Source organism: Cryptotermes secundus, unplaced genomic scaffold (genome assembly GCF_002891405.2).
Source record: "Cryptotermes secundus unplaced genomic scaffold, Csec_1.0 scaffold244, whole genome shotgun sequence".
Classification (NCBI taxonomy): Eukaryota; Metazoa; Arthropoda; class Insecta; order Blattodea; family Kalotermitidae; genus Cryptotermes; species Cryptotermes secundus.
This window is the reverse complement of record NW_019737983.1, coordinates 47267-61662: the sequence shown is the minus strand read 5'-3', so window position 1 is coordinate 61662 and position 14396 is coordinate 47267. Positions and strand designations below refer to the sequence as shown.

At 39.3% G+C, this 14396-nt stretch overlaps 1 protein-coding gene across 6 annotated transcripts; it reads left to right on the top strand.

The window, feature by feature from the left end:
• The first annotated feature begins 1496 nt into the window (after nt 1–1496).
• Nucleotides 1497–11956, top strand: LOC111870578 (DNA/RNA-binding protein KIN17). 6 transcript variants are annotated; one of them, XR_002843874.2, is made up of 4 exons: nt 1497–3173; nt 5989–6140; nt 6688–6862; nt 11875–11956. XR_002843874.2 is itself a non-coding variant. In XM_023862973.2 (3 exons), the coding sequence occupies exons 1-3, from the start codon at nt 2003–2005 to the stop codon at nt 10599–10601; spliced, it is 1413 nt and encodes a 470-aa protein (XP_023718741.1). In that variant the 5' UTR covers nt 1497–2002; the 3' UTR covers nt 10602–11255. The 6 variants fall into 6 exon arrangements, 3 of the variants coding, with proteins under 3 accessions (XP_023718741.1, XP_023718742.1, XP_033609792.1); XR_002843873.2 differs by lacking the exon at nt 11875–11956 and adding an exon at nt 10512–10599; XR_002843875.2 differs by lacking the exon at nt 11875–11956 and adding an exon at nt 10512–10597 and having other exon boundaries at nt 6688–6832.
• The last annotated feature ends 2440 nt before the right edge of the window (nt 11957–14396 follow it).

The following is a 14396-nucleotide window of genomic DNA, read 5'->3' as shown; positions in this document are numbered from 1 at the left end:
ATAAATAAAGAAATCCCTGTGCTTAACTAATTAAGCACTAGACCATGAAGACGTATTGGGGAGTGGATGTATAGATGCACGTATTCTTGACCTCGGCACTAGTTTGAAGTGATTGGTCAGCTTCACGCCCGGCCGCTTTACCCTAAGTGAAATATACCCCAGTATCAATTGGATAAGATGATGGATGGGCCCCAGAGACGGTATGGACGCTGTTGAGAAAAATAAAGTCATTCCCCTGCCGGAGATCGAACTCCGGCCGTCCAATCCACAGCTTGTCGTACCGACTGAGCAATCCCGAAACGCATTTATTTACTCTTATAATTTTCAAACTTAATCCCGTTATTTTCTTCTCTTGTTTCTATAGAGAATGTAGTGGCAATGCTCGTAACTCGTATTCCGGATGTGCTACTAGGACACTGGCTATCATAACTGAGATTTGTCGTGATTTTTTTCAGTCGATCCAAGCAAATTCGTATTAAGCTCCTGCCGCCTCCTTCAAAAACCACTCTGGCTCTGAATTGTTTAATTTTGAGTCAGTTGAGAGTTGCAGTAGCTCGGGAACCCAGAGGAAGAGGAACGTCCGCGGTTGAAAGCCGCTACCAAGCAACGGCTACTGAAGCTTGAGTGACTTTATGCGTGCTGTAGTTACAGTGACCTTGCGTAACTCAGTGAGACTGCCGTAGTTGTAGTTGCGAGTGTAAGCGTCAACTATATCCGATAAGCAATCCAAACCCCGTCTATAGTCAGTCCATCACGTGACAGTATATTAAATCTAGGATTTATATTGGCAATCAGAATTTTGGAGTGGAGTACAATAGTGGCTCTCTCCGAACTAATATTTGGAACTTGTGTTTCGTGGCTATTATGACAATTAGAGCGGAAGCTATGGGTGCATGAGCCCTGAACCCGAGCTCCAATTTGCATGTTCCCATGTCCACTTAACACCAGCTCCCAAAATACTCGTATGCTACAGATTTGAAAGTGTACGGTAAGTTATGTCTTTATTTTCAATTTGCAGTGACAGTTGGAATTGTTATTATTATTATTATTATTATTATTATTATTATCATCATCATCATCATCATCATTATTGCTCTAATGACTTTTCCCCATTCTGGCAATCTTCTGAATTTTTATCCATTGCCCCCATTTCTGTTGCGGATGTCTGCAAAGCCATCAAGAGACTAAGACCTTCGAAATCTGTTGGACTTGACGATATTCTTGGTTTTATCACAAAAGGTTGTTCAGGTATTTTTATTCCTATACTTAGGCATATATATTTAACTTGAGCCTAACGCAGCAGTATTTTCCTGCTGCTGCAGTGGCTCCACCAATGTAACGTAACAGCCACGTAGCCGTTGCTACTGTTACGCAACCGGCGAGTAACACGTTCCGCGTTGTTACGTAACAGCGGACGCTGTTGCTCGGGCAACAGGCAGAAGTATAAGAAGCAGAGGTAGTGACCGAACGGGACCGAGTGTGGCAGTGTTCACAGAAGCGAGTGGTTGGCCAGGACGAGGAATTTGCCGTTCTACAGTCTAGTGGGAGTTGCAATAAAGGAGGGACTGTGATTGCTATAGTTACGTGGAAAAGTAATATGTAACTTCTCAAAAATACGCCTTCAAGTCTTAATCCGTGACTTGGAGATACTTGTTCTGCCGCTAGAGGTTCTAGAGTTACTGCATTGGGAAGTTGCATTTTGCTTCGTTGGTCACAGTGGTCAACAATTAGTCTTGGAAGTCGCAAGACATTGATATATTTTTGTGCGTGTGAATGGTATAAACGCTAGAAACGGACTAAAGAGGTTTTATAGCTTCATATATATCTTACGAGAAAGTTTTATTTTGTCGATTCAAAAGGCAGTAACCACATTACAACTGTGTTTTTGGTGTTTTGCTTTCTGCAGCTGCTTGTGTAACCATATCCTAGGAACAGCTCAACTATTCCAGGTTTCTGGCATCGTGTCTTAGTATTATAAAAAATCTAAACTATATTAAACATAATGGGGAAACATGAAGTCGGTACCCCAAAATATATTGCCAACAGAATAAAGGCGAAAGGCCTCCAGAAACTGCGTTGGTATTGTCAGATGTGCGAGAAGCAGTGCCGTGACGAGAATGGTTTCAGGTGCCATATGTCGTCAGAATCACATCAGCGGCAGCTTCTTCTATTTGCTGACAATACCGACAAATACATCAATAATTTCAACAAAGAATTTGAAAGCGGCTTTCTGGAACTACTGAAACGCCAGTTTGGTACAAAACGTGTTCATGCAAATCGTGTGTACCAGGACTATATCGCCGATCGTTATCATTTGCATATGAATTGTACGCAATGGGAAACATTGACAGACTTCGTGAAATGGCTTGGAAGGGAAGGAAAGTGCAAAGTGGATGAGACTGAAAAGGGATGGCATGTACAGTATATAGACCATGACCCAGAAACCATTGCAATGCAAGAAGCTCTTGGTCGCAAGGAGAAGCTCGACAGAGACGACCAAGAGAAGATGATGGCCTTCATTGAAAATCAAATTGAGAAGGGGAAAGAATTTTCCAAGAATTACACTCCTGTCTACGCGGAATTTGTGCGACCAAGTGAGGAATATAAAGTTGTTGTAAATTTGAAAGTAGAAACAAAAAGCGATGAAGACATGAAAAATAATAATTTGTTGGCAAGTAATTCCTTGAAGAATGACTACAAGAGAGGAGGGTGTTCTTCATCAGGAAACAGCAAAGTCTCAAAGAACTGTGGAAGGAGGGGTGAAAAGAGGACATTATCAGCCCTGGATGAGATTATTAAAGATGAAGAGAACAAGAAAGCACATATAAACAGAAAGGATTATTGGTTGGTTGAAGGAATTGTTGTGAAAGTGATTGCAAAGTCTCTGGGTGAAAAATACTACACAAAGAAAGGTGTTGTGACTGGAGTGCCAGATAGGTATGCAGCTACTGTAACCATGTTAGATAGTGGACACAAACTAAAACTAGACCAAGAACATCTTGAAACAGTGATACCAGCAATAGGGCGACCTGTGCGTGTTGTAAATGGTGCTTATCGTGGTTGCAGTGCCATACTTAGGGAACTGGATCAGAAGAAATTCTGTGTAACCATTGAAATATCCTCAGGTCCTTTAAAGGGCAGAATAGTTGACAGAGTGGAATATGGAGATATCTGTAAGTTACATAATGTAGATATGTGAATACAATATAATATTAATGTGACATTTAGCAGGTTTATAGGTTTCATCCTGTAAGAAATAATAAGAACAAAGCATATAAATTTAGCTACAATACTCTTTGCAGTGAGAGATTAATTCTGTAATCCAGTTAATAAGCCATCATTGTAACATCTCCAGTGAATTGTAAAGTGTTACCAATGAGAAGTTTAACTATTGTTCTTCATTTCATATAACTACAATGAATGATATAGGAGCTGTGATTGGGGATCATAGTTCAAGTCCCAGTAGGATCAAGAATTTTCTCTGTTTTGACCAGACTGACTTTGCAGCCTACCCGAACTTCTAAATCAAGGAATCATTAAAATGAGGGTTTCCCAGTATTTATAATTTTGGATCACATGGCAGTGTGGAATGATGAAGTGTTCTCCAAAACAGTGGCTAACCAGTCCCACCATAGGGTGATTAAATTATAGCTAGAATGAAGGCAGGTTAACAACAGACATGAAAGCCAGTAGGCTTCTAGCCTGAAATCTGCTGCAAATAAGGGCACAGAAAAAAAGTTTCTCAGAATTTTTTCCCCATAATGCAGTGTTGGCAAGTAGTAGTTTTGTTATATTCTTGAAATAAATTTGTGGAATGAATATTGATGTTAGTTGTGCAAAACAGCAATATTAAATTTTCATATTGTGAATTTCACTGGTGTATTTGAATAATTATGCATTCACTGTCATTAAACTTGCAAATGATAATAAGAAGTAATTCATTCATTTATTTCATTTCTGTTAATCCAGGCTGGTACAACCGTTGGATATAGAGGAAGTCAAAAAACATGCAGTCAAAAAGATTTTGTCAAAATTAAATATAAGATTAACAAGCAAATATAAATATTACAAGGTAACAATTTAAAAAATTATAAATATAGATAATATTTTGAATTAATAAACAGATAAAACAATTCAAATTATCTAACTTTGTACATAAAAAGTTATCCACTATATAAAATGAAATGATATTTTAATACCATATTAGCACATCTGTTACCGCACTCAAGTCATGGAAAGTTCAATCATTTTATAAAAGTGTGCTAATTAATAGAGGTACAACCACAAAACTACTTGAGCATAAAATACTACTAGTTTGTAATTAGCAGTCATAGAACAAGAAAAAAATAATAAATTCCCATAAAATATAACATCGATTTTATGCTGTCTAGGTTATTGACTAGTTTTATGCTTAAGAAACTCATCAACAGTGTAAAAAGAATGCTCATATAAATATTTTTTTAATGCTCTCTTAAAAACTTACTGTACTGCATAATTTTAGGCTTTTTTTTATGAGGAAACTAACAAACTAGGTTCTGGCTTACAGACCATTCAGCCATATTTTTGAAGAAAGAAAGCATTGTCATGATCCCTGCACTAAACAAACGGAAAATTTCTTTTAATACATGCGGTACCATTGAAATAAATCACATAAGAAAATAGAAATGAATAGATTCAAGTGGACGTGTTGTAACCAACATATAGCAGCTGTAAATATGTCTGTCAATTACAACAACTTTATACTTTCAATAAATGATAGAATCAGATTGTCGATGGATCAGTTTGGTTTATTAAAATATTTCAACACAGAAGGTTTGGTTCTTTACTACCGTCGTGAGGCATTTATAAACAATAAAATTCATCCATGTTCATTCCTAACCTGCATTACACAATGGATCCATTGCTAACAGTCTTTTCATATACAAAGTTTTTACATAAGATTACAATGTTTAAATATATTAAAATACTTGTTGAACATTAGTAAACCTTGTGTATAATTTGTTATTTTTATTTTTACTAAAAATTGTCATATTATGTATAAGTTCTTTGTGTTGGGGGTGATATGTTTCACACTTTTTTTCCCCTTATGGGGACATGGCTGTTGTCTTTGATGGCCATGTGTCACGTTCTTATATGCTCTGTGTTTAGCATAATGGAGTTTGTTTCTGGTCCTTTCTGTTGAGATATTATGACTTAGTTGATTCTGATGTTATGATGGTCATGCTATTGAGATTGAACACTTTAGTATCTTAATGAACTAAACTGATTTATCAATAGACATATTTACATATTAGTGACATACACAACAGGATGCTAAACATGCATGTCACCTTTGAGAAGCAAGACTTCTAACCAAGGAAGGAGCAACAAAGATTCCTTCCCCACACATGGCCATTGCGCACCAATCACTAGGCTTTCTCTTGAGAGAGGAACATTATCAAGTAGGCATCTACTATTTTGAATTGCTTCATTTTTGGTCCGTTACACTATCAATCACAAAGNTAGGAAACATCTGACCATAAGCCTATACAACCTCAAGCTGACATCTCCCATCATCGGGATGAATTAACAAGGAGGAGCCTAACATTTTACTTCAAATGTTTTAAACTTTTAAATATTTTAACATTGACGGTTTAATTTGAGGGCAATTTCGGATGGAATGCGAGAGTTGAACGTGCATTCAATATTCCTAGCAAGTGTTGTGCTTTTACACATCGACATTTGTAGCAGCGTCCACGCAGCATATATACTGTGTACATTTAAACAACGCCAGTGTTTTCATGTGTTTGTAATATGTGCCTCTGATGATGGTTTTATTAAACCGAAACATGTAAGGCAAATGTGATAAAGAAGTGACCTAAAAACATTGTTACACTCGACAGACTTTCTATTGACTTTGTTATCAAGTAGGATTTTGGAAACCAGTAGTGGGACAAGTATCAACATGATGCAGATTGTAGGAGAATTATACTTTGTGATTGTTGGCAGTCTTGGAGCAACAACTGCCAGAGAATGTGACACAATCTGGGCTTAACAAGGAGGATCCAGGAATGGCCCCCTCCCTCCCGTGTACATTCCATCAACGGAGGTCATGTTACCAGGAGCCTGTGAAGCAAAAAGCATGTGTTGTCTCTGAAGCAGTGAGTTTTGAGGTTTCCTTAGCAATGAAGATTTATATTGTGATCTTCTGGGTTAGGACACTGTATAGCTTGTGGGTGGCTATCAGCCTGAAAGCTGCAGGCAGTTATGTTACTCTGAAATGCCAGGACTATATGATACCCCAACCCACAAGATCACAATATGGAGGAGTTTGCAAGTTGACGCTTGGAGGGACAGATTCATTTGCATATTGATTGCTGATGCACTTCTGGTGGGAGTATCATTGTGACAGTTTGCCGTGAATCTAGCACGAATGCTGTTTATGAATAGCAATTTGCAGCTGTGTCAGGCTCCATGCATAGTGTAACTCTGTTAGGTTGAGAGTTTATCTCAGAAATAATTATGTTGGAAATTTATAGCAAAAAGTTTCTGATGTAATGAAATATTATTCTTTGAATATTGTGGTCCGGAGCCTCATATACTTACTTTAAGATTATGGAAAGATTGCTCCATGCTGTCATGAACTGTTACTGTTAATGCAAGTAACAAGTTGGACATCCTCTGAAAGATGTTTGTTCTTGTCGGTAGGAATTTGGTGGCATCCAGTGAAGAAGTCATTGTTCCAACGATGTAATTTTGTTCAGGCCAAACAAGGCTTCAGATTTCGGAGGGATATGCAGCAAATTCTCCCCCCATTACTGTGCGCCAACTGCAAGCAGTTTCTGCAGCAAAAGTGTGTGTCACACATGAACCTAATTATGCGGTATGTTGTGTAGAAATTGACAGTCAGTGGGGCTGCTTCAGTTTGCAAATTGCAGTGAAACCCAAATTTAATGTTCCGTTTCAGTGAGCTGAAGTCAGTACTCTCAGTGCTAAATTCCTTCCATTTAAGATTTTCAGTTCTCCCAGAAGAAGCCTTAAATATGGGTTTCACAGTCATCAGATATGTACTTAAAGTAAAAAGGCAACGTTGTCCCTGCGCTTAACTAATTAAACACTACAACATGAAAGCATATGGAGGAGTGGGGGTGTAGATTCACATTTTCTTGACCTCAGCATTAGTTGGAGGTGAGTGGTCAGCTTCACGCCCCTGCCGCTTTACCTCCAGGGAAAGTTATTCGAACTTTATTATGTCAGTGGTTTGCAACTCTGATATGTTGAGAGTTTTGTAATATAAAGCATAATTTTAGCAAAAATAACCAGTTATTGCACATCAGATGTTTATGCTTTCATGTGACCTGTTTTGCACTTGAAGGGGTGCATAACTTATGCATGTTTTTTGAAAAGAAATCTAGACCAAAGAGTTGATGGAGTCATTTTACAGGGGGAATTATGGAAATGCCTTAGTCATGGTCAATATATATGCCTGACACATTTGGTAAAGGACAAACTGGATAGGCCTTACTGGGAGTGAATTCATGACAAAAGGCAGCATACACATGTAATCAGAAGTTTTCTGTACTGCATGCTTCTGTTTTGCCTCTGTGGTCTAGTGGTTAGAGTTCCTGGCTACAGATCCATGGTCCCAGGTTCGATTCCCGGCGCTTCCGTGGGTCGGGAACAGGGTAAACTCAGCCTCGTGAGGATAATTGAGGAGCTATTTCAAGGAAATAGCGGCTCTGGTCTAGAAAACCAAAATTTACGACTGTGGGGATTCATTGCGCTGACCACGTGACACGCTCTATCCACTAAAGTTGGCACTTTGCTGACAAGTGGCAGTCACTCAGTCATTATAGTTCACTTGCTGGCTAAAAATCACGGTGTTTGTGTAGTGAAGGTCTGTAACATGAACACTTTTGTTCCATAGGTGCCCATGTTAGAAGTGGAGATGTATTCTTACAGAAATTTTGGCTGTTTACCTTTCTAATAAGGGTGCCCTTTCTTATCCATAAGAAATATCAGTGTGCTCGCTTTCTGCACTCATTTAGCTGTACCACTTGCGCGTGAATTTGATGGCCTCTTTCCAGACGTCGTGATTAAGCATAATGCACTGCACGGTCTTAAGTAGGATGGGAACAGTCAATATGCTGTGTTACTGGTACACGTGCATGAGTGGTGCACATGATCTGGTACATCACAGATCCATGTGCATATGCAGCCTAAGTTTGTTTCAATTTTGAGCATAAGAGCTTTAATTTTTATTTCAAGTTTCTGTAAGGGTGAAATAATGGTCTTTCTTATTCACTTCTTGGCTTGACTCTGTAAGAACCCTAACTGTCTTTATGACATATGCTCATTCTTCTTTCATATTTCCCTTGTACCTTCATTTTGCCGAGGGTACACGGTAGCATAGTGGTTAAGGTACTATGCTACAAGCTGGAAGGTCGTGGGTTCAAGTCCCGATGAGGTCATTGGGTTTTTTCAGTTGACCTAATCCTTCCAGCCACACTAGGCCCTGGGGTTTACTCAGCCTCTAACAGAAATGAGTACCAGGAATTAATTAAATAATTTTCCTATGGAGTGAAGCGCGGTCGGCTCGTAAGGCTGACAACCTAACCAGCATCTTTGAGCCGATTGTCAAGGTAACGTGGGACCCTTAACATGTCACAACCCCATGGGCCTTCATGGCCTGTTACAGGGATAGCTTTACTTTTTTTAAATTTTTTACCTTCATTTTGCCACTTTCAGCTCAAGTAAATCATTCTCTGTTTCTTCCAGCCTTCTCAATCTAGGCCTGTACATTTTCCTTCATCTTTGTGGCCTGCTTACTAAGATTTGCTTCGTTTAATTGACTATTCTGATGTGTGTTTGTGCACACGCATGCTATGATAAGCAGAAGTGGTAATGTGCACATTTTTTAGGTTCGAGACTACATATGGCACTTCCCTACATGAATCCTAATAGTCTTTAGGAACTCTCCGATTTTGTATAAATCAGAGTGCAGTAAGACAAGGTCTGCATACGTCGTGTACATTTACTTACCATCCTTTCACATGTGTTGTAATACTCATTTGATTCCAAATCTGTGTAGTGGTTTTGTAATGGAATCATATTATTCTGCTCAGGAAGCACTTCAGCTGAGCAAATGTGTGACTTGCCTGTATCTTGACTGGGCCATTTATTGCTCATTCAGATGTGTACGATATCTCATTAAAGCCTGTAACCCATTTCTGTACGAATGAAACAGACAGCAGCTCTCTGGGTGGCATGAATCTGATCACTTGACTCAGTCTAGTGCCAGATTGCTGTGAAATACTCAAAAAGTCTTAATGTTGTGTTTTGTTCATTCACACTTGGTGCACAGGAAGTGGACACATCACAGACCGCCTAGATCAAAATACAATGTGTGAATGGGGGAGCTTACAGAGGCAAGGTAATCAGTGATTTGCATTAATTATTTTGGGAAAAAGAAAGCCACCAGGTGTCACTTCATTATATTTGGAAATTGCAGACCATTTTCTAATTACAGTGTTAGAGAAACTAAAGTGGTTGTTGTTATTATTAACTTCGTAAATGAAAGGGTCGTCATCCTAGAAGGATCGTTGCAATGAAACAAAAGATCTTAGCTCACAACTTCTCTGGCGGCGATAATGATCTGTGTGTGGTGTTGGTTGGTGGCCACTTCTAAACTGAGATGCATTGGCAGGGAGGAAGAGTTGTAACACGTTAAACAGATTGTTTGGAATGGGGGTGAACAAAGTCTTTTCAATTTTAGCACCATGTCACGTACATGTTAATATTTAAACATTAAAGATTATGTATTTACTCTTGCCAAGGCAACTTACACAACGGCTAAATATGAGATGAATTGTGTCTCAAACAAGTTAACATTCTGGAACCGCGATAGGTTAGAAAGTGTAGTGATGTGTTATGAGCTGCATAGCCAGGGTTCAATTCCCCATCCAGTGGGGGCACTTTGCCTGCCGTGTGCTCTGGTTCTTAACTGAGCACAGAGTGTCTACTGGGAATTTTGTAATCCTGGTTTAGATGCTGGTTGTTACAGTAAACCAGAGAAGCTGCTCAGATGATTAAATTGAAGATGGCTCATTGGCCTCTGTTACATAATTTTTATTTGGGTGTGACCGCTATGTTCCCTTCAGCGAAGTTTTCTGAATATAAAGTTAATCATTGAAAGTATGAGAGTTCGAATCTTATAGTCAAGGCAACAAGGAGGCATTAGGTGAAAAGGAGGTCTGTCTTCCATTTGTTAGAGACATGATACTTGTCAGCAGGGCTCTGTAATTGCAAGATCAGTAATGGCTGGTAACACTCAAGTGTAGTGCTTATTTGTAACTGAAAAATCGTTCCTTACAGGACCATTTTTCAGATCAACTTACTGCCCCCCCCCCCAGTCTTCAGGTACCTGTGCTTGGTACAGTGTGATTCTAAGGTGTAGATGTAACTTAAGAAGGGAGCAGTAAGTTTCTGTGCAAAATATAAAAATTCTAATTTTATCTTGTTTGTTCTCACAGGCTGGGGAGAACACAAGGAGACCTACAGAGGGCTACGTGCTGGAAAGGATATATCTGGGGTCCTGCCAAATTTTATTTTCTACGAGATAGTGCCATGCATCAGTGATGCACGCCACTCCTCTGCTTCAACAACTCACATTACATACAAGTTCAGGCATAAGCACCAGCCCTTGCTTTATTTTCACATTCATCCTGCTGTAAATTATATACAGAATCAATACATCATCCAAGAACACATGCTACTATTCGCACTGAAGTGAAGAAAAGTAGAAAGTGTGTAGTCTGGAAGAGACAATTTGTGGAGGGAGTTGGAAGTGCTTGAAGAAGTATGCAGTTTGTTGCTCAAGAAGACTTGCTGGTGAAAGTTGAAGTTTCTTTTGCACATTATCTTGTAGAAAATAAAATTGCACGACACTGCACACATGTCCTCTCCAGCACGTTGACTCTCATGCCCCCCCCCCGGCAAAGCAAAACCAAAAGGCTACCATTAGTTTTCATCATCCTCTACCAAATAAATAAAGCCATTATTTAGTCAGTTTTATTTATAATAATTCAAAATCTTGTTATACCATTAGACCTTTTCAATAGAATGTGCAGAGAGGAAGTTTTGTATGTTGTTGAGCACTGTTGTGTCAGGGTTAAGGTTACTATCTATTTGTTTTATCTGCAAAAGAAAGGTAAAATATTGTAACGTGTTAAGACACTGATCCCACTTCTGACACCAGTGTAACGTGTTTCGTTACTGAAGACGCCGTAGAGATGGTTAATTGGTTTATTCAACAATCTACAAGAAACGGCTATAATTACTTATCACAATATTACGGGTTTCCACACTTTACAAACCCTACAACAAAATCTCTTAACACGATCTTCACGAGTCTTCAAGTATTAATAACGCGGGAGCTATACAAGTCTCCCTGAAATACACACTCCAGATATGACTGGTTATCACTGGTTATCGCACAAGCGGCTGTTATGTTTCAACTGACTGGCTGCCTTTACGACTCGACTCGGCGACTGTTACTTTATAACTGACTGTGAATAGCCTTCGCTGCTTCTTAAGTAGCCTCGATCGGACAGTTGTTGCCTGGTGCCTTGTTGCTAGCCACGCTGTCCGCAGTTGTTAACGGCTGCCCAGTAACCGTGGTATCCCTCGGTGACGTCACCGCGTTGACGTGCGTTGCCTAGCGACCAGGACCCTAGGACTCGGCTAACATCAGCTCGCTTCGGCTTCGCTCGGCGCATCACGGCTGGCGGAGGGTGGGAGGGGGAGGGGCGTCATTCAGAGCCCAACATGTCACAATATATATAAACTGCACATTATGACTGATTGTGTGAAACATAACAGACACTTTGTATGTAGGATTACAGGTTCTCATGCCAGTGGTTATGAAGACTTCTGTTTCCTGGGATACAGAGTGATGTAGTTTGTTGAAAGTCAACTGACATTTCAGAGGAAAATTTTGCTTCCTCCTTCAGGGCTGAACAACAAGCCAAGTAAGAAACCAGTGTGAAGCAGGTGGCAAGAAGAAGAACTTTTATGTATATGTGTTTTGTATGTATTGGTACTAGATGAAACAAATAGATAACCACCCTAGCCCAATAGCAGCACTACTCAATAACATGTACAGTTCATCTTTACACATTCTGTAGAAAAGGTCTAATGATGGTGTAAGAATTCCGCTCTAGAAGACCAAGACTAACGGCCGTGGGAATCTGTTGCGCTGACCATGCAACACCCTCTATCTGCAGAAGTTGGCAATAACTTCACCGACAAGCTCCAGTCAATCAGTCGGTATAGTTCGCTTGCAGACTGAAGCCATGGAGTTTGTGTGAGATTGATGCCAGAACATGTAACCTTTGAAGTATTACAGACCAAGTTGCTTGGCTGAGCTTTTTAACTAACACATTTATATCTACTGAACAGAATGGAATGGAGTCATTTAAGTTTACAAGTTAACAAATCAAGCTTACTGTAGAATAATACTCAAGTAAGAAAACCTCTGTAGCATTTTGGAAATGGAGTTCAGTTCATTCTTGAGGTAATCAATGTCAGTGATGACATTCAGAATCGATTGAAATTAATTTGAAAATGGAAGCATTGTTAGGAATAGGTTGTGTACATTGACAGGTACAGTTCAAAGACTTCTGGTAGAACATCCATCCATCCATCCATCCATCCATCCATCCATTGTTACCGATCCATCCCAATTTAGCCTACTTTCCTTATTTTGAAAAAATAATTGTAGGCTTGTCTGGCTCTTTATCCCCCCCCATTAACCTTTCAATGCCTGAACACATGTTTATGAAACTTGGTATGCATATCATGACACCTGAGCCCATTTCAAAAGCATACTTCATAAATCCCTCCCATCAGCCTTTGTGTCTGTATGTGTATCCCCTCTCCTTTGCTAGACAGGGGCTTCGTAAAAATGTTACCACAGCAATGAATACACACAACAGTAGAATGGTTGGATGCATCATTTTCTGTACTTAAACTTCTGCAAGATTAGAATTATGTGGATTTAAGTTGAGAGAAATTTTGTAGTCAAATGGAAAATATTTTCATGAGTGTCTAGTAATCAGAACCCTACTTTTATTATAATTAAATCAGGGTTCTGACAGTGGTGTGTAACACTCAGAATTACTGGGTTTTTGGACTTGTCCATCATTTGGTATTCTAGAAACTAGAAAACATTTTGGAAAAAAGATCTGTTTCCTTCCTCAGGTGAGGGGTTGGGGGCAGACTCATACTCAGTTGGGTCCCTTAGAAAGAGCTAACCTCAGTCACTGGAGAAATTGATGTTAGCACTTTCTAAGGGACCCAACTGAGTAGGTGTCTTCCTCCCCTCACCTTAAGACACACAGATCTAGTTTCTAGAATACCAGATGGTGGACAAAGTCCAAAAACCCAGTAATTCTAATGAATAGTATGTTTAGAAGAAATGTTTGCAGAATTCATTTTGAAGTTCCTGTACTGTATATACGGTCCTTGTAGGTTAGCAGCAGACCAAAATAATTAACATTTCTGGAATCTTAGGATTATCCCCCCCCCACTGGAAAACCCCATGTAAAATTGCTATGCCTGTCCTGTCTATATGCCTTGAAGGGAGTAGTTATTTTACTGGATCCCCTTACTGACCACAGCCAGTTAGAATTTTCTAAGGGACAATCTACATCTAGAATAATTCACCTTATTTTTTCCATGTGCGATATTTGATACAACAGCTTCTGCCATGCCATTATGCTTCCTTTGTGTTCTTAATCTGTTGTAATTTGCACCAGGCTGGACTACCTTGTGTCATATTTATTCAAGTGGGCATATATACAGGGTGTCCCAGGAGGAATGTGCCAAACTTCGGGAGGGTGTTCCTTATGTTAAAGTATGCCGATATAACCCAAAACACCTATGTCCAAAGTTGAACGGTTACGGAGATAATGGCCAGAGAAGTGTGAAACTTTGACTGGTGTTACACACTTGTTGATTACAAAATACATATTAAAACTTGCAGGAATATGTGGTTTCTGTAATGTTAATAATGTACGTAACATCAAACTAACTTGTGAGTGACATGAAGCCATAAAATTGAAGTACAAAATACTCGCTCACCATGACATAATTGTCCTTAGGTTTCCAAGCACACTATACATGACACATGACTGACACATGCTGACATAACATGGCTGACTGAGCATTCTCGTATAAGCCAACTACATAACTGTATTAAACGTACATTCACGGAAAATCTCTTTTGGAATTTCGTTTCCATTATCTCATGTGGATTATTATGGGACCACGTATGCACATTTTCATAAATTATTACACCGTCCCGGGTAAAAGATGCCTCATCACTGAATAAAATGACGCTTAACAGTTCGGGATGA

What these genes read in the sequence shown, in the direction of transcription:
- LOC111870578 (XM_023862973.2), top strand. Translation starts at nt 2,003, where the DNA reads ATGGGGAAACATGAAGTCGGTACCCCAAAATATATTGCCAACAGAATA. An exon ending in AGTGGAATATGGAGATATCT is followed by an intron (nt 3,174 to 5,988) that starts GTAAGTTACATA and finishes GATTGTTGGCAG; the next exon opens with TCTTGGAGCAACAACTGCCA. An exon ending in CATGTGTTGTCTCTGAAGCA is followed by an intron (nt 6,141 to 10,511) that starts GTGAGTTTTGAG and finishes TTGTTCTCACAG; the next exon opens with GCTGGGGAGAACACAAGGAG.